Raw genomic sequence first — 21,776 nt, forward strand, 5'->3', positions numbered from 1 at the left:
ACCATAATGCTTACACAAACAGTTTAGGCACAGTGAGCCATTTATATTACTTAATGGTGGGAACCCTCTTGAAATCTAAGTTTTCAGGCACTAGTCAAGGGCAAATCTTGCAAGTAGGACTTTTCAAGGAGAGCAGTTCAGGCTTACTGTGTTAATTCTTTTCTGAACAGATGTTATTGAGAATAACTAATCAATTAAAATTAAAGAAAATCACTCTCCCACTGTTCTGAAATCACAACAAAAATGGAATCTATAAAAACCATACTAACTGAAACCATATCCTTTTTAAGCTGATTTTCATATAATCTATGCTAAAAAGCATACAAATATCTTCTTGATAATCTTACTGAAAACTTTTAGGTAAAATTCCTCCAAAGGTCTTAAATCATGACATTTAAAATATATATATATGTATATAATTGTTATGCTTATAATCAATTGTAAATAATAACAGATTTTATAGTATTCATGTTAGCTCCTCTATATTTTATATTTTTTTATTTTTATAAGTATAGGTATACATTTTGTAAATCAGCTAAAGTTTATATAAAATATAGGCTTCCATAATTTGTAGAATACTTTATTTTGATGTTTACTATAATATTCATAATCTTTAACATATATATCTATAATTGCACTAATATAATTAGTCTTAAAATCATTTAAACTGGTATGAATCCTTCAACTGCAGATGAAGATTTTGTTTGACATTATTATTGAATGAAAAAGTTATTGATAATGTGAAACATAAACACCTTAGATAATTTTATTACTATTGGCAAATGTCTCCTCTGTCAAATTGATCATGATACTCAATGTTCTACTAGTTGATAATATCTGAACAGGGTCCTTGTGCATTTTTTAGAATCTTGAAAGTTTAATAACTTTTATTATTGATAGTGTCTCTCTTTTATACCAAACTAAACTTTAGATAGCCAATTTAATTGGAAATTTATATGTAATAAAAAGAGTTTTAATTTCCTTTCAATTTATTGCATCCACTTTACCTTTCTTTTTTCTTCATCACATCCCTTGTGATACTTTGAAATATGCATTAGATTCCTTTGCTCTCTTATTCTTTCAATGAAACTCATAAATAAAACATAATGCTCTTCATCTGTTAAACATGTTAAGTTATGGGTGAAATGTCATGTTTGAAAGAAAAGTTGTCCCTCATCCAACAGATTACTTATTAAGTATAAATGGAAGAGTTTCTTTAAAATGAAGATATCTGGCAGACAGTAGTTTAAACAAGGTACCAAATTTAACACCATCAACAGTGGGATATACTGACATTATGGACCTCTCTATATATAAGCACTGAAAAGGGTACAACATCACCTGTACAGTCTTCCTGCCAAAAAGTTTTCAGTTAAATCTAGTCATGGGGAAAAAATATGACTAACCTAAATTGAGGAATTCTACAAAGCATTTGGTCTGAACCCTTCAGTAACGTAAATGTGAATGACAAAATAGTTGGGAAACTGTTCTAGATTAAAGAAAACTAAAGGGACATAACAAGTTAATGTAATGAGACTTAATTAGATTCTGAATTTAAAAATAAAATCTTTAAAGCATCTTATTTGAAAATTTGGGGAAATTTGCATTATAGCAAATACTATTGTATCAATTTCATGAGTGTAAAGAATTACATTCATGAGTGGCTATGTAGGAGAAAGCTCTGTTCTTAGAGACACACTGAAGTATTCAGGGGTGAAATACAGGTTGATTAGAAGTACCATCAAATTATTCAGCAACTACAGTATAAACATGCACACATATAGATAAACATAGCAAAATGTTAACACTTGGTGAATTTAAGTGAAAGGTTTTTAACTGCTTATTGTATTATTCTTGCAAATTATTGTAAGTTTTAAAAAATCCAGAACAAAAACTTTGGTGTGGGAAACAATAAAGGCATTCTGTTTATGAGACTTTTCTTAATAAATATTCTGTCCTTGAAAGTTGAATTTTTGAAAGTAGACAACTTCTCTTACATGTCATAAAAATAAATGCTAATGATGGAAAAAGGAGATATCTAAGAAAAAATTACAGCAGCATCACAAAGTTAGAAAATATATTTCAGCTGGCAAGAATATCCTTCTAACTTAGATGACAACATATTAATAATAAAGGTTAATCAATTATTTTTCCCTATGGTTTTGCACTTGAGTTTCAAACTTAGACACTTGGGATTGCATTCAAGTACATACACAAGTATAAACTTGAGTTTATTTTGGGAGTATTATTAGTTTAAACATTGCATATTGCTGTTTGAAGCTCATAGCACTGGGCATGGATTCAGAGCTCAGGCTCCTTGCTCCCGTGTAGCCTCTATCCACGAGGGTTTTTATTCTGTCTTCAGTTAGCTGGTAGAAGAGCAAGAGTAGGGATGAAGCACACTCACATCATAAATGCCTCAGTGTGGTAGCAACACACATCCACTGACATGTGTCATGGCAGTATGTGGCCTGACCCTGTGTTCAGGAAAAGTAAGTGGAGATATTTCTAGTGAAGAGTAGCCATCTGTGTCACAAAAATTAAGATGAAATCAACCATTTCTGAGAATGTATGACCTAGAAAACCTCACCCAGTAGTGATAGAAAATCTGAATGAAACTATACCTATTAAAGATGTGTTGAATTGCTAAATGAAATATAACCTAAATAGTTCAGCCTAGAAGTTTTCACAGATGAGATTTATAAACAGTCCAGGAATAGCTCCATTATTTAATAAGTTATTCCAGTAGTTAGAGAAAAGGGGAAACGCTAAAGAGCTTAATTTTTGAAGTTAACTGACCAAAAAGAAAGAAAAATTATAGGAAATTATAATCATAGGCACAATGAGTTAAATACAATATTAGCAACATACAACACAGGTATTTATAGATACATATACATATGTTCATTATCCATACATAGGTATTTCATATTCTTATACACATATATTGTCAGAAGATGTTAGTGCATCTTTGCTCTCCTAAGTTTGTAGTCATGTGTTGTGAAATATTTCTATTTTTTTTCTTTCCTAATCCACAACCAAAGGAACAACCATAATTCCTGTTCAATAGGATACAGATATTTTAGTTGAAGCTGCATTTGTATGTACTACATGATTCTGAACATTACACAAACTAAGAAATGCAAGATGTTGAAAACAATTGCTGGCTTTTCATGAGTTATATTTATTTGGATCATCAATTTAGGTTCAGATCATGTCTAGAAGACTGGACTAATGTTTTGAGTAATAGAATGGTACATGTTATTTCATGTTTTGAACAGTTTCATAATTCTTTTCACTTAATGTTTAGGTTGCTTGGAATTAAAGGAAGAAACCATTGAAAACCTTCTTGCTGCAGCTTCCCTTCTTCAGCTTCCTCAAGTAGTAGAAGTGTGCTGCCATTTCCTCATGAAGCTCTTGCATCCATCTAACTGTTTAGGAATCCGAGCATTTGCAGATGCTCAAGGATGTATTGAATTAATGAAAGTGGCCCACAGCTACACAATGGTAAGGAAATTTAATTTTTAAATAAAAGAGACATAGCTGTATTATCAGAGGTTAAAATAATTACTCTTGTTGTGTTAAAAATCTTTTTAAAGTTTAAAATTAGTTTTGCATCTTTGGCACATTTTTATCATGGGACACAATGTACCATATAATATTTAATAATCTCAAAGTAAAAAATGACATCACACAATGGACTTTATTATTGTTATAGTTTTATTTACATTTTATAGGCAATATAGATATAGATATTGATACTCGGGATGTTAAATAGTGCTTAAAAGATTTTTTTCTTAATTGCTCCTGGCATATCTATCTTTTTGCATCCACTTCCACAGCTGCCCTATTTTTTCCCTTTTCTTTCTAGTTAAGAGCTAGAAGTTTATGCCACAAAAGTTTTTCTTTTGAATTTTTCTAACAACCTCTCTGTCATGGACTGAGTTCTATCAACCAAAATACAATGTTGAAGTCCTACTGCAAATGTGATGTTATTTGGAGATGGGGACTTTGGAGGTAATTAGGTTTAGGTGAAGTCATCATTGTTGGCCCCTCATGATGAGATTAGTGCCCTTATAAGAGGAGACACTGGAGAGTCTGCTTCCTTTCTTCCACTACCATGTGAGGACACAGTGAGAAGATAGCCATCTGCCAGTTAAGAATAGAGCCTTCACCAGGGAACCCAATCAGCCTATACCTTAAATGTTGTACTTCTCAGCCTTCAGCACTATGAGAAATAAACTCCTGTTGTCTAAGCCACCCAGTCTGTGGTATTTTGTTATGGCAGCTCCAGCTATTTAATACACTTTTTATCATAGCATGATATGTTAGGTATGGATTTGCCTGTATGATTTGTGGAGAAAAAAATCATATCTATACTGTATATTTAAAGTATTTATTGTTATAGTGAATATTGGATTTCAGAACTCCTGGGAACTAGTATACTAAGGGAAAATATTTAGATATATAGATCAACTGATCTATTTTTTTTAAAAATTTGACTTTCTGTACTATTTTCATAAAGAGTTTAAACTGATTGAATATGTCAGTCAATAGTCCTAAAATACTATAAGCCTATTTTGTATTTTTCCCTTTAATTTTTTGCTATATATACACAACTATGTATATGTGTAGGTATTTTAACAGCTTTATAAGAGATATTAAAATTCATTTGAATTTTAGACTTTAAGTATGTGTACTTCGTAGTGTATTTCTTTTAATGTTATCTCCATTATAGAATTGAGTAATCAGTTACAACAATTTCACACCCATCATTTCATACCCTAGAAATAATCATTCTAAAATCATTTAATACAGTACCTGGAATGTAGCAATCTCTATATAAATTGTTAGCCATTTTTGCTATTGTTATTATTATTAACATTATTAATGATTTGATTTTTATTATTGAAACAACCAATTGTAAAGTATAGAAATTTCTCTTTTCACCTCAAGGGAAGAATTTATATGAAATAAATCTCATTAAGCTTTATAGTTGCTATTTATTTAAAAGTTCTTATTTTGAGCTTTAACACCTTTTCAAATTACTAATGACAGTCAGCCATTTAAAAGTCTTCTCATTGTTATTCTTAGACAGAATCTCAATATTATTTTAATTTTCTTCTTTAATCTGTTAAGCAGATTAGTAAATTAAATGAAAATGTAGAAATAAAAGGAAGGAAATACATGCTTTGTAATTCTATTTTCAAATTCTTTTTTCAAAATATTCCATGACAGGGCACAGTACTACTATTGAAATTATATGAACCATATAAAATCAATGTAAACAAATACTTCATCAACCAAAATATCAAAGTCTAACTGCAGTCATTTAATTATGCACATTTCATTACTCTTAGGAGTTCCTGGCTTAGCTAAGCCAAAGAACAATATGCCTCCATATCCAGAGGGATAGTGGTTCCTTCTGGTCTAGTTGGAAATTATTAATTTAGTAATAAAAATGTTTTTCTTGCAGCTGCTTGGACTGATCTGCAATTTATCACACAATAGTAACAATATATTTTTAAACACATTAAAATTTATATTCTGTAGTAAAATATGTGTAAAACAGAAACATATAAGAGTTCTAGCTAAGACACTCAACATTCTAAATAACTATTTTAATTTATTTTTGAGACTATGAATTGATCACATGTTGTGTCATGTCTGTTGAAATTAAAAAGATTTCAAATTCTTTTGGAAACATGAAGCTCCAGTGTTCTCCCAATGTTCCTGGGTTACTATTTTAATGAAGAAAATTTACTGACCAGTTGTCTTCCTAGATCGTTATTTTCTCTCAGTTCTAACACTTTACAGTGAGTGTTTGTATCTGGTATTATAATTTCTCACCACATATTTGCTTCTGATCTGTGTTTAATCCTGCATATCTCCTCATCTAATCTACTTAATTTGTGCTTTTTGAACAAATTTATTATGTTATTTTTTTCTTCTTCTTAACTACTTCAGTAACAAATCATCTCAGATTTCCTACTACCTCTGGTACTGAATTAATTTATTTATTGCATCTAAATATGCATTCTTTGCTTATTTCATAAGTAAAATTCTTTTCTAATTTTCAATTTCCTTGTCAAAATATTTTAGATATGAACTTGATCTTCAACATCCAGATCTTAACTTGCTGTCTGTATGCCTTTGCTTTTTATATGTTTTGCTATGTTTCCTTTGGAAATTTCACTTATTTATTTGGCTTCAGCTATTGATTTTGTGTGATGACTCCAAAATTGATTCAGGGAAGGTGACCCTGCTTGGCAGTGGTTCATGTGCAAAATACTGGAAAATTCTGATTGCAAGCTCAATATTAGGCAGAAGTGTGAAATATATTCTAAAACATTAATTTAAACTTTGGCTGTGTGAATATACAGATAGCAACAAAATAATTGAAGGAAATAGTTCTCTATTAGACAGAGTTCATTATGAGACCTGTTCTTAGTTCTAGACATCACATTTTAAAAATATTAGAGAGTGACAGAAATAGATGAGAATAACAAGAATAATAAACATTTTATAACCATGTCATATGAAGAAAAGTTGAAACAAATTTGGTTCATGTGGCTGAATAATATCAGGGCATGAAAATAGGTATCTTCATGTATGTGATAGAATGAGCTTTCATTTAAAGCAGTAGTGTTTAAGTGCTTTTTCATTCTGTTTTTCATTTTAGTAGTACAAACTTCTACTTCAGTCTTCTGATTTTTCTTTCTATGCTGGTTTATCTATTTCTACTCATCATCAGCCTTACTTCCTTCCAAGGTCAGCTTTACCTTTAGAGGAGACTCCTGGATCTTCATTTTTTAAGAAATCCTCTCTCCATACAGTTCTGGGTTAGAGTTTGCCATAAGAGGCATTCAGGTAAGGTATAGAAGGTGGAAGAGAAAAAGCCATTATTTCTCCACACGCAGATTCAGGCAGATATGTGGACAATGGAAACTTGAAGTAACTTCTAAGTGAGCCCTTAAAAGCAATTGGCTTCACTGCTGTAGACTGAGACAGTTGATGGAAGACTGTAGACAGTTGATGGAAGGTTCTTGAGGAACTCAGTGCCTTTGCATAGTACTTTTCAGAACGTTTCACATTGAACTGAAGGTTGAGATCATTAGCAGAAAGTTCCCTGACCTTCACTTCCACGGCTCTTTCAAAGACCATTTAGGTCTCAAATTCCCTATCCAAAATCTGTCTTACTTAGAACACAGAGTGGCTTGCTTTCCTAGTTCAACAATGTCTTAAACACATACCCACAAATAGCAGGTTTAAACTCCATATTTTGATAGGCATGTTTCTGCACACCTAACTTCTGAACAACTATCTGGACATTTTTTCTAAAAATGCATTGAATTAATTTCACCTCTTCTAAATATGTGCTGTAAATTCCCTTGTACTTTACTCACAATAGTTCGCTTGTCTGGAATCTCTGTTATCTAATTCTAAATAACCCCTCAGTTTCCAGGTAAGTTCATCCATGCCTAAGAAATATTTAAAAACTTTTCATGACATTCTCTCCTTCATTTAAATTCTTAGTTTTCCTTTCCTTAGGATTATATGATGTCACCATAAATTTTCTTATGCAGTTAATTATCTTTTATGTCTTTATGGCTGGTCTTCACAACTATATTGTAACTTTTGTGACAGAGAACAATTCTTTCCACTGAGATTCATTTTGTCCCAACAAATTATCAGCACCTGTAAATTATCAGCACCTATCAGAAATTAATATATTAATTAATTTCTTCAGTTCTCATAGATATTTAGAATTGTGATTCTCAGTACTCCTGAATTCAGTCATTCAACGAGACTACCCATGGTCTTTTTCTAACTTTCTTTCCAATCATATTTCCTATCATTGTTTTCCCTGTTCACACAATTCCAGCTACACTGATCTTCTTGCTGTTTTGTGACTATAACAAGCATAATATCACCAGATAACCTTTGTGCTGTTCTTTCTTCCTTCTGCCGGAAACACTCTGCTACCAAATATTTATATCCTTTCTCTGCCTCATTCAGCTTTCTGCTCAAACGTCACTTCCACAAAGATCTCATATCTGAATATTCTACTGAAAGTGACCTGGCCTTCAAAACTCTCTATTTCCTCACACTGTTTTATATCTTGTAGAGTACTTTAATTCCCACCTTTATATCATATATTTGTTGTTAAGTGTTGTTATTACCTACTTCCACCATTAATGTGGTAGCATTTGTTTAACTTTCTATAACCTGGAAACCTAGACAGATGTCTGTACATAGCATTCATTGTTGAAGGGGGTAGTGATTGCTGATTGCTATGTACCAGGAGCTGTAGAAGGTGGCCTGGGGATACAATGGTGACCAAAATAGGCATAAGTTGCCCTTACAGTCAAGATGAATATGTTGGAGCAAAGAAATTATAACCATGAATGATAATTATATGTATGGTAAATACTACAAAGGAAAATTATAGGATGCTATAGGAGAGTGAAACAGGGAAAGCCTCTTTAAATATGTGATGCAAAAACTGAGTTGTAAAGGATGAAGCAGATATTAGTCAAATGAAGACTTAAAGAATATTCATCACATAGGTAAGTGCATGTACCAATGATCTGAGGTGGGAAGGTGCTTTGTTCTGTTTAAGGAAATTCAAGTGTGATGGGATGGTGGGAAAGGCAAAGAAGAGGTGGAGACAATGAGCTTGAGATTTTGGCAGAACAAAATTTTGCAGGGTTAAGGAGACTTTGTTACATATTTGTGTTTTTATATTAAAATAATGGTATAACATTGAAAGTTTTTGAGCAAGTATGAGCCAAGATTTAATTTTGACTAATCACCAGATTGGCATTAGAAGAAATCAAGAAGAAAGAATAAGAATAATGTTAGTACTTCATTAGAGGTCTACATGGATATTTACACACACATACTAGGTGAGTGAGAAAGAAAAAGAGAAAATGAGGTAACTTTAGCTTCTGCCATTTTGTTTGATGTTAATGCTTAGCACTACTGGTGCTGGTGATGCACAAGTTAAGTATATAGTATATATCAGGCATTGCTCTACATGTTAAACAAACTTTTGAAATTTAATCCTTTCACAACTCCTGCAAGGTATGTTATATCCATTCTAAAAATGGCAAAGCTAAGGCTTAGGAAGTTAAATAATCTACTCAGGAGTAATAGATTGAACATGCTAGAATGGGGATTTAAGCCTGGTACTATCTTACCACAAATTTCAAGCTCTATCTAATATGCTAATAAATTTACATTTTATCCAGTATATCAAATTAGATTTCTGATATCCAGGATATTTCAAAACATGGATTACTTGAGACAAATGGACACTATAAACCTGAATCATAGATGAGACCAAAGAATTCCGTGAATATTTTGCTCCTCAGTTTTTTCATTCCCCTGTTCACTTCACCTTCACTTTCTGCTCAGTGCTACCAGCATGACTTGGAACATTCCACAGTGTTTGTGCTAGAGGCAGAAGCAGTGGTAATAAGACTAAATAGAGTTTGCTATGTTCAATCAGTAGCTTTGAAAAGTAGGCATTTCTGAGCTGGAGAACAAAGCCTTCCAGACTCAGGATAAGAGCAGTGACCCTTCCAGAGTCCAGACTCTAAAATCTCCTGTACATGGTTTACTTGTCCTTCATAGCCCTTAAAGCAATGCCAGAGAAAATGGACAAACTTTATTTATGTGGTTTCTATTTATGGTTTTGAAATACCTGACATTTCTCATGGTTTCTAGCCAGCAGCATGGTTTTTAAAAAATCTTTACCAATAACCCTTCTAATAAGCCATAAATTAGAGTTTGCTTTGGTAGAACAAATGAAATTTAAATGTCTTTGCTTTTCTACATCGTCAAAATAAAGTTCACTTCATCCATATTTTACTCAGGACTACTATGTGATATATTAGTACTAAAAATTGCTTTGAATATTCATTTTTTCCTTTCATTCATTACTTTGTGTTAGTCCTTTGAGTATCTCATATACATACATGGCGTGAGTAATGATTTTAAGTCAGTATATAAATGTGTCACATTGAAAATTAGCCAAATTTGATTTTCAGAATTTCTTTGTAAATTGATAAGAAATGAAGGTTCTGGGTGAGTACAATGAGTGGCTCGGAAGACAACTACCACCAATACTTAATCCTCACAAGCAGTAAGGAAGTATGTGGAAGCCTGCGTAGAAAGGAATTTCCTCTTGTCCTGTTTTTGTGTATGATTTTCTTTACTTGTTTTGTTGCTAAATTAGACTGACAACTCTGCAAAGACAGTTTTTATTTGTGTTCTAACTCACAAATGGTAAAATTGTGAGTTTTTTGTGAATTGGTAAAATTCTAGTCTATTGTCTAAGATTGGAAGTTGATTTGAGTGGAGGAGTTTTTAAAAATTGGCAATTTAAAAATTGCCTTTAAATTGTTTAGTGTTGTACACAAAGAGGATATTCAGATTACACCAGATAAACTGATAGAGATGTATAATAAATAGTGGTATTATAACAAGTAATTATTCACTCATGTAATTGCAGTTTGACTATATAGAACTTTGTAATTGTTAGGATTCTAGAAAATAACCACAATGAAATGTGCATTTATGACAGTTTTGAAGACTAATTAAGCATAATCACAGAGGATCCTATGAAAATTATAAGCTTTTTAAGGGATCATTTTAGGCACAGTCCATTTCTTCTATTCAGATGTTCTCCAAATATGTTTCCATTTTAGGCTTTCATATTCAAATCAAAGACAGTCTATTTTAAGAAATGTATCCTTCTGCTTTGTTGTTGTTGATAATGGTGAAGAAGATAATATTCATCTACTTGAAAAACATTCCATTCGTTGTAAGAATTCTTTCATTTTCATACTTTAATTTTATTTTTATTTCTTCTACTGAGCTACTTCTAAAACACAAAGATTCAGCACACAGCTGTATTATAAAGTCACACCACACACACACACATACACAAAATCTACTATTAAAATTATTAAAAAGTATTAGTTATTTTTTATTGTAGCAGATTTAAATTTTTATAGAGTTGCTATATGTCTTGAATTGATTCTGCAGCAACAATATAACTAACAAAATTCCAAGAAGGAACAATAGTGTTAAAAAATATCCTATAAACCCACATCTAAAGGATTTTCATAGTAACTCATAAGTGTTCCTTAGCGTTTATTTCAATCATTTAATGTAAAGAATTTCCTTCTGTGATAAATAATATTTCTACTTTGCCACCAGGGAAGTCCCAATATTTCTACTTTATTAAAATAGTTCAAAAAGGGCTTCCTAGGTGATGTCAGAAGAAGGAAAAGCCAGAAATTTTTGGCTACAGTGTCTTTTCATTTTGCAAATCACAGTTCTTCAACAATGAAATCAATAATTTGCTTTTGTTCTGATTTTTTAAACGCCTGTGAAAAAGTCTGATTTTGTATGTATATGAAAGTGTCACTTTATTACAAAAATTTACACATCATGAACTAATCTTATAAAGTATTTATACTTATTTGCTGAGGTAATGAATCACATAACAGGGAACTAATTTTTTTTTATGTTTCCCTTTTCAATTTTTCTCTCAGTGTCATTTCTGTTAAGGACTATACTTGTGCTTAAAGATCTTTAATAGTATTTTTTTAAAAGAGGAATAAAAGGAAGAGGGATCGATTACTGTTCACAAGAAATATGCTAAAATCAATCCTTGCCTAAGGGGAAGCCCAGTTTGCCCTTTGTACACAGGGCTGTATAGAGATGCGGCAGATCATTTCCTTAAAAAAAATAAATTTTCAGAAATGTATTGTACAACTAAACACAATTCAAGGGAAAAATTACTTCTAATAGAGTATCAGATGTTCCTCCCAGATCCCAAGTTACTCTAATGTATTAAATTTTCTGCACAGAGCTAGACTGCATGTTCCATAAGTTCCACAAACTTCATCTTACTTGTTCACTGTTATACTCTTAGTTCTTAGGATAGCACCTTACTCATTGTAGACACATGATAAATGATATTTGAAAGAAAGAGTAAATGAATAGTTTTACACATTAATAATTTGAAATACTGTCAAAAATTTACCAACTTAAATGAAATTTTTTGAATATTAATAATTTAAAGTGATGTATATTATCTCTATTCTGTGATAATTAAAAATATTTATATGGTGCTTAAACTTACTTTTCATACCTCTTTATTAAAATGTATGTACAAATAAATAAATACATACAGGATGTACCATAATCTTTAGAGTTCATTAGCTTTTTTTATCAGCTATTTCAAAACTGTTTAACAGGTAACATTATTCCACCTACTGTGTATGTATATTTTTAAATTAAGTTTTCACTGGACCTATTTCATATTCAAGGTCTATATTTAATATTTTTAGTATTTCTAATAAAAGCTATTCATATTTAAATTTCATTTTCATTGAAGGTCACTATGCTATCCAGGAATAAATATTAAACCTGGTGGTTTAACAGAAAAGGCACATACTACAAAGAATTAATAGTGGGCCAAATGTATCCTATTGTTGTATATGAGTTCAGATTATATAAAATAATACATCATCATTAACAATTTCTGGATAATAGCACATTATTGACCGGAGATGTATTAATACTTCTTTTGTTACCCAGACGTTATTGACCAGAGACGTATCAATATGTTTTTAGAGAGTGATACAATTAACATCATCTTGTGAAGTTGTTAGAGCTTAAAATTGATCAAGCGTTCATTATACAACTAATGATTGTCATTATCATTCACATTTTGCTTCATTAGGTTTTTGTTCCAATCTTATGTGTATTATAAATGTAAGATTTTCAAAAATGACGCGTTGTGAAATTTTGAGTGAAGAAGAAGTTTTCAGTGAATTTTATGCAGATACTCTCTCTGATTGTCCAAGCAACATATATACTAGTGTCTCAGAAGATGATAGTTCTTCAGAATATAGTTCTGATTCAGACGATGTTAATATTAGACCAACAAAAAGACAAAAATACTTAGTGATTGATTCTGATAGGGAAAGTGAAAATGAAACTCACGGTGCTGGAGAATGTTCTTTTGCTTCTATAGAAGAGTGGATTCAAGACAACATTTCACAAAAATTAGAAGACTGTACAGGTGTGTCAGGTGTAACTATTGAATGTAATGACCCACAAAGTATTAGTGAAATAACAGAATTAATTTTTTTGGCTGGCCAAAATAAAAATCGCCAGCCACAGGCATTAGTTTCTTGAAAAATCCCCTGGTCAATAATGATATTGGGCAAATATTTGGGCAAAGGTTTGATAAACGAAATTTATCAGAAATGGGCAAAGGTTTGATAAACGAAATTCAGATCCTGATCTAAGTAAATTCAATAAATGGTATACTTAGGTGGTGGGCTTTATTCCAGTAAGTATTTATAATTATTCTTATTGTATTTTTTTATATAAGACAATCTTTACTTGAACAACATAAAAAATATATTTTAGTTTTGTTAGAGCTATATAATTTATAATTAGTAAAAGACTTTCTGGAAAACAATGAAGATTAAACATATTTTAAACAAAATGGACTATTTCATCAATAATAAATCTAAGTAGATTTATTTAAGACTGATATTATTCAAGCCAGATATACTACTCTAAGCATTTGTTAAAGAAAATTTTCATGTTAATTGGTTCTACAGTTAAAAGAACATGAAGAGATTTGCAAATATATGGATAGAGATGGAATTCAGTTTCTTCTCCAGTTCTATTTGAAAGGAGAATAACCTAATTATCAATTTATTAAATAGTGTTTCTATTGTTACTTCTGGTATATGGATAAGAATAAATAAAGATAATTAAGTGATAAAGAGACAGGATAACAGGAAATGTAGAAAAAGTACATTCTTTTCAAAAAAATGTATTGCAGTTGAACTAGAAGAAAATTGATGAAGTTAAAATTAGAGTTTATTATATGTAGTCACTGATTAAGACATATATGCATACATTTACATATACAAGTAGGCATCTTTATCAGCATTGACTGCATATATTAATCAGAAGAAAGACTGTATTTTAAGTGGCAAACTCTGTAATGACCCTAGTTTATGTGGTTTCAAAAATTGACATTTTCCACGTATGTATACTTGTATTATGTTCATCATTATCATATTAACTTTTATATCGTAAAAATTTACAAGTTTGACACAGAACTAGAAAAGGCATAAAGAAAATACAGAAAACATTTAGGGTATCATCTTCATTAGTTAGGTTTGCCTTGTCATATGCACTAACAGATGTCATTTGAGGATGCAATAATGTACTTTCTTTTTCTTTGGACTAAGAATGTGGCAAGTTGTATATTCTTAGCTTTTCAGAAAGATTATAGCAAAAGATGTCATTAAATATAAAAAATTTGAAAATTGCAAGTGTTGTCAAAGACTCTAAAGCTTGGTTCGTAGGTGGCCAACGATGTGGTATACATTTGAACAGCTTGCTTCAATAGGTGAAAAGCCTTTAGTGATTTGTGATGGTTTAGTTGTCGATAGATTGAAACATCACTTGGCATAGGAAAGAATATTATTTTACTAGAACATTTAGAATAAAATATGGACAGTTTGATGAACTCACTTGAAATCCATCATAGTAAATTGACACTTTTTTTTTTTTACTTTTAAAATCATAAAATGCTCTGCCTTATTTCATTTCAAAAAGGCGGAAATATGAGTAATGTCTTCCAGCTTAGTACAAATAAAACTTGGCAATAACCATAACTTAAGCTAAACAACACCAAAATCTGTAAGTTTCCAATAGTAAATTCATCCTTTGGGGGCCAAGGCCATAGAGATAGGAATCAATGAAGCTTCAGGTTCCAGGCCAAAATAAAAGAAATTTTCTGAAAGATCAACAGATGAAAAACTTACTAACTCCAAGATTCAGTTTGGGTGAACAGTATAATATAGGTTAACCATCAACTCTTCATTCAATGGTATTCCTCTATATCAAAGATTAGTAGAAAATAGATGTATCCTATTGGCCAAAAAACCAAAAACCGCTATAGTAATCTAGAGTTCCCTTTATTTACTTTAAAAAGCCAATATAACATATCAGAATTAGATTATGAAACATACATAATTCTCTGCAAATATTAGTTTCTGTTGTTTTAACTCAAAGCTACGACTAAGATTTTGTAACAATAAGATATTATATATATTATATTCTTAACATTAACCATTGTAACCTAAAATTTTATTTAATAATGTCTTACAATGTGTGACATTCCTTGAAGTTTATTTTTTAAACTATTTGTGAAAAGATAGATTGAGATGTCAGGAACAAAGGGGTCAAATTCTTGGCACGGACACTGTGGAAGTAACTCCAACCAGGTGGATAAACTAGATATTTTCTCAAGCCCTTCTTTAAAAGGGCTTGAAAGTCTAGGCTGCTTTAATTTTGGCCCACAATCCCACACTTTTAACTAGCTTCAAAATTTTCTGTGATCACTTGATTGCTGACAATTGAGACATTTGAGAGTTTCAATACCTCTAGGGCAAAAAAAGAAGGTAAAGTACAGGAAAAAATTGCATTGAAAATTATAAGACTTAGTTTAAACTATGTTTAATGAAACTGTGTGTCTTTGAACAATTCACTGGAGAGCTCTCTCATTCACTGTAAAATGATCAAGTTTGTTTGAGACCATACTGAGCCCTTGTAGTCTTTTGCAGCCTTATGATTTTCCAGATACCTTGTTAAATCTGAAATTCCATGAAATGTAAATGAATTTCTAGATAATATAGATAAGTGCCATTTTTTTTTTTTTTTTTTTTTTTTGCGGTACGCGGCCCTCTCACTGTTGTGGTCTCTCCCGTTGTGGAGCACAGGCTCCGGACGCGCAGGCTCAGCGGCCATGGCTCACGGGCCCAGCCGCTCCGCGGCATGTGGGATCTTCCCGAACCAGGGCACGAACCCGTGTCCCCTGCATCGGCAGGCGGACTCTCAACCACTGCACCACGAGGGAAGCCCAATACATTTTTTAAAAGTGGCTTCCTTCACTTCATATAATGTTTTCAAGAATTGTTTATGTTATAGCACATGCCAGTACTTCATTTATTTTTGTTGCCAAATAGTATTGAATTGTATGGATCTACCTCATTTTACTTATCCATTCAACAGTATATGGAAATTTTGGTTGTTTATACATTAAGACCATTATCAATAATACTGCTATGAACATTCAAATACAAGTTTCTGTGTGGACATAATATTTTTATTTCTTTTGGGTTTGTAAGGAATGAAATGGTTATATGATAATTCTATGTTAGAGATTCTGAGATCCTGCCAGATTGTTTTCAGATTAGCTGTACCATTTCACATTCCCTACAGGAGTGTGTAAGGGTTCCATTTTTCTATATCCTTGCCAATGATTTTTTATTAACTTTCTTATTGACTATAGCCATCCTAGTGAGAAATAATGTCTTGTGGTTTTGATTTGCATTTCCATAATGTCTAATGAAATTGAGAATATTTTCATGTACTTCTTGAATATTTGTATATCTTCTTTGAAGAAATATCTGTTCAGCTCTTTTGCCCATTTTTAATTGCTATTTTTCTTTTTGAATTGTAAAAGTTTTTTTATGTACTCTAGATCAACTATAGGATTTGCAAATATTTACTACCATTCTGTGGGTTGTCTTTTCAATTTCTTAATGGTATTCTTTGAGGACAAAAGTTTTTCATTTTGACAATGTCCAGCTTATCTATTTTTTCTTTTGTTGTTTGTGATCTTTTATCATCTTTTTAGCCAAATACAGCATAATTATTAGTCTCTTGACAGCAGTATATATATATATAATATTTTAATACACACATGTGTATACAAGATTTTTAACATGATGCATTCAATAAAATTAGACATTTTCTTTAATTATATGCTTAATTTATATTTATAGTATTCAACATCTTCAGCTATTAATCTACCATGGAGAAAGGAAGTATTAAAACAATTTCTGAAATGTCAAGGACTGAACACAGAATAATGCTAGCTAAAAGTTCTTGAGGACACTCCCTGGATTTGGCATAAATGGTTTTACATATTAGCACAACATCCCTGTGAAATAAGTAAAATTATTGTTCTTATTTTACAGATGAGAAAACCAAGACACAACAAGATTAAATGTCTTGCCCAAAGTCACCCAGCTAATGAATTGTAGACCTTGAATTTTGAATCTAGAAAACAAGTATGAACCGCTTTGTATCATTGCTCTAGATTATACTTATAAGACTATGGCCATAATATTACTTTATTGAAAAAATGTATTATCCAAAACTGAAGGTAACTTTTCACAAGTTATTTTTTAAAAAAGGAATGGAGAAAGCAGATATTTGGGCCTTAGTTTAAGGATAAATAATATGGAAAGATGCAATAAACGTCAAATATGAACCAAATATGTGAAGTGCAAGGCTAATGAAAAGCATTATTATATTTTTATCAACACACCTAAGTTTATTTCTAAACTTGGAAGAATAGGTGTCCCTTCTACTATTCAAGACTAATTCTTCCACTTGTCTTTTTAATCTCAACCATCCTCTAGCATTATGATTATTTTTTCTATTAAATGTCTTTTGCCTAAATTGTCATGTCTTTCTTTGTATTGTCGCATTCTAACCAACACGTTATTCTCTCTCTTCACTTCTCTATCTCCATCCACTCTACAGCACACTTTTCAGGTCACTGTAATGATTAACAATGAGAAAAGGCTGAAAGGAGATGGCTCAGCTTAGTTGTCTGGGAAGCCTTTTAATAGTGACATGAAGATCAAGTTTTCTTGGAGATTAACTTCCAAAGGATTTGGGGGTAATCAAGAATTAAGTAATATTTGTTTATTCTCTACCCACTTGCTCCACATTCTTCCTCCCACCATGCACTCACAACTTAAGACATACTGTTTAATGAAGAACAGGCAGTCCACAAAGTAAGCCCAAAAAGAAATTGAGTAAGCTTGTTTGATCTGAGTCTCAGCTGATATCTTCATTCAAAAATATCCTACCTGGAGGGAGAAAGACAAGCCTGTGCGGAGTCCAAAACAAAACCTTTGCTGCATATCACCAGTACTAAACAATTTCATAGTGGTAGAATTCCTTTTGATCTAAACTGAAAAAATGAGAGCTCTCAAATTTTTCAATAGGCATAAAGAGGGGAGTAGGCTGCAGAATGATGTTGAAGTTTAGGGCACAGTAAATCCCCCAGGCCTTCATATTCTGGAATAAAATATAGAAGCAGTGATTCCCTGAGGGTCAAAGGACAACTTGACTGCTCTTAGGGGATTAGGAAATAAGCTTCCCAAATATTATAATAATATGTCCATATCCAGAAAAAGATTGCCTAATTTCCAACACTACTAAATTTGTTATTGAGATTTATTTTATATTTGCATTTTTTGGGGTTATTACTTTTGCTTATTACTATTACACAAGATGGGAAAGTGCCAAAAGTGACTTATAAATAATTAGGCATACATTTTGAAAAAGTTAAAACATGGCTTTAATATAGACAAAATAAAAACCATGACTCTGACAAATATATACTGAGCAAATGACAAAAAATGTATTTATCTCATGAATGAGAACATAAGCAGGACGGTAAAACTAGTTTAAGGATGACAAAATCACTAAGAAAAAGAACACTGAAATAAATTTGCAATGTTAAAGACAAACCTGATTAATGTCATACAAGGCAATAACATGTTAAGCATTAAGGTTTATCTTTTCCATAAGGCAGAAATAACTTGGTCTATCATTACTCTTCAAGTTAATATGTAATTTCACAGAGTTTAAGCCCTAATCAACTTAGAAATGGTAAGTCAAATGAAGGTATATTCTCCTAGTAAATTAAATAATTCTTCAATGGTGACTATTATACAATGTTCTGATATGACATTAAAATGATATACAAACATACATGAAACTTATTTTACAAGTGAAGCATAATATTCCTTAGCAATATAGAAAACAGAAAAGAAGTGCAAGGAATTAAAATTTCTTCACCATTTCACCAAAATAATATTAACAATCAGATAACTATAAGCTAGACAATGCTCTAAGTATATAACATATATTAACTATTTTAATCCTAACAATGCTATAAGATAGGTAGTATCTTTACAAAGAAACTGAGGCAAAGAAAATTTCATTAACTCACTGTACCTCACTCAGTGAGTGATGGAGCCAGAATTCAAATTAGGGAGGTTAGTTTCAAAGTCTGTAATTTTAACTATTGCACTGTACTCTCTCTCACTAACACCCTTCCCTATACCTTGATTCTTCCTCAACTGTTTTAGTGCCATATGAGTGTCTTCCTTTCCATCAGCAACTCCTAAGATCACCTCAAAGAGGAGTATAATAGTAATAATAATTCTGATTGGCATTTTAAAAAATAATAAAATGTAAATAAGAGTATCTCAAGCATGTAATTTTTGATTGACTTGAAATAGACACTTAAAATTTCTCTACAATCACAACATCAGTACAAGAAATCTAGAACCTGTCCAAATCAGATCACCATCCTCACAATGTGGGATTTCTTGAACCCCCATTGCAGTATGGCTTCCTCAAAATCCTTTCTACCAGTTGCTCCCTCAGTGGTAAACACTGTCCTTTGAGAACAGCAAGCATGTTGTGTTTAATACATGTGCTCTTTATAACATATTTACCACATATGTACATATCCCAAAAATTTACATTATTTATTTTGCTTGTTCTTTTTTGTGTGAGAATAGTAATTATAATTGACATTTTCTAAAAGAAAAGGCATATGTAATAGTACATAGTGGGGTAAAAATTTAACTTGTCTTTTCTTTTGTGTTTTTTGCTTTTTACTCAAAGCATAAAGCAGAGATAATACTTTATACCAGGTTAACATGCAACTTAAAAAAAAAGGTAATATACATATTAAACATGGAAATTCACCAGTAAAATCATGTTTGTCATTCTTGAGCCTTATAAGAATTGTAATACATCATAGTTTACAGTGGAGGTAAAAAAGCATTTTATTATTTACCTTTCTTAAGTTAGATGGTTAATTTCCTTAAGTCTAAATCTGATTAAATCTGTTCCCAGCTAGATTCCTTAGTGGTTTCCCGCAAACTACATTAAGTATAAACTATTAGCATACAGTGTTTTTATAATCTGGTATCTAACTAGCCTCTCCCAAACTTTTTTATTATTCTTTCATGTAACTTTGTTCTTACATCTATTGCAGAACTTATTACATTTTGTGTGTATTGTTTATTCCTAATTTCCATTAGACATTAATTTAAAAAAACTAGAGTCTATTGGTCTACTTCACCTAAAACTTAACGTTGTTTTGATTAAATGATTGAACAAATGAATGAATAATAGAGTGAAAACATGAATGAAGGAAAAGGGGAAATAAAATTCCCACCCAATATTGAGGAAAGGAGAGAATGGGGACAAGGTTAGGATTTGAAAGCTTGTCTTCAAATTGAGTTTGAAATGACCAAGTTTCAACAAATAGGGAGGAAAGAAATTTAAGACAGATTTGTCACATGGATTTGGAACACTGTAAAGTAGTTTCAGAAATAATTATAAACCTGGATTTGTTAAACTATGCCAACTCTCAGTCCATATGCAGCAGCATTTATCTCACTTGAAACACCTAAGACATTGCAGTGCACGACTGAGATTAGCTGACTAGAAGTGCATTATTGCCCTCTCTTTGAAGGACAGGGATTACATCTGTATCAATAGAAACACGTATTACAAATCGTCTTGCAGACAACACAGGTGACTTATCCTGCTATGTACCTTACATTATCAGATTTCTAGTAAGATGTTTGATAAGGTTTCTTTTTACTGAAGAAAGAGGTTTTTAGTTTCTTCCAAAGAAAATGTTATTGCAATTGCAACCCTGTTTTAGTTCTTTATTGGCTAGATTTTCTTATGGAAAAGAAATATATGTCCCTTTTTATTTGGTCAGTAAGATCATTTACATTTTAACATACAGAAGCTTTCTAGTTATCTGCCAAGTTGATGCTGAAACAGCATTAGTCATTAATTGTTATGCAGAAATAGACTTTATGAATATGCTAAAATGAGATAGGGGTTAACACATGACTTTTTATATATTTGTATTTTTAGTGTTTCTGTTAATTTCCTGTACAACCTTTACTTTATGAGTGCATAGAGAGGAGAATTAATATTCGTGAGGTGTTTTGTGTCAGAGATAATATGTGAACAAACAAGTGTTTGCTGACCTCTCTCTTTTTCTCTTAAGAACATTTGAGAATGAAAAATTTAAATGAACAGGAATGTTTTACACTTATTGTTACCTTTTTTCTGTGACTAATTTTAGTATGAAAGGGCATATCTGTATACATCTCCGTAATATAAAGAGCTCAAGGTTGTCATAAATTTATGTAAAATCTAATATTTTTAAGGACATGTCTAGACAAGCACAAATAAATACCCAAGAAAGCCCATTTGTGTCTTACTATATTATTCATCAATTTAGAGATCTTACTTTTTATCAATCCAATGATATTTTTAGTCTAATTTTTACCCTCTTTTACCTTCTGATATGTGTGAAATAACATTGTATGTAGGATTCTACATGGTGACATTGATTTAGAAATGTCACTTTTATTATAATCGTTTCATAGGTACTGCCTATCTGTTAAAAATAACACTGTGAACTACAAATGGACTAATGCTTTATAACTTTTAACATTTATTTAACTTTTCTAATTCTCTTTTAAAATGATGTTAACCTAGGAATCACATATTGTCTTCTAAAATTGGGCAGGTGA

The 21,776-nt window shown here is 31.4% G+C and overlaps 1 protein-coding gene across 2 annotated transcripts in view; it reads left to right on the plus strand.

The window, feature by feature from the left end:
• KLHL1 (kelch like family member 1) overlaps positions 1 to 21,776 on the plus strand; it is a gene marked incomplete at both ends in the record, with an annotated part of 371,340 nt that overhangs the window by 182,563 nt on the left and 167,001 nt on the right. For both annotated transcript variants that reach the window (XM_082859184.1, XM_082859185.1), the window contains one exon: positions 3,311 to 3,507. In XM_082859184.1, coding sequence (XP_082715310.1) covers positions 3,311 to 3,507 — 197 coding nt within the window. The remainder of the gene's footprint in view (positions 1 to 3,310; positions 3,508 to 21,776) is intronic.

The sequence above is a fragment of the Leucopleurus acutus genome (genome assembly GCF_964270905.1).
Source record: "Leucopleurus acutus genome assembly, chromosome: 18".
In the NCBI taxonomy this organism is placed as follows: domain Eukaryota; kingdom Metazoa; phylum Chordata; class Mammalia; order Artiodactyla; family Delphinidae; genus Leucopleurus; species Leucopleurus acutus.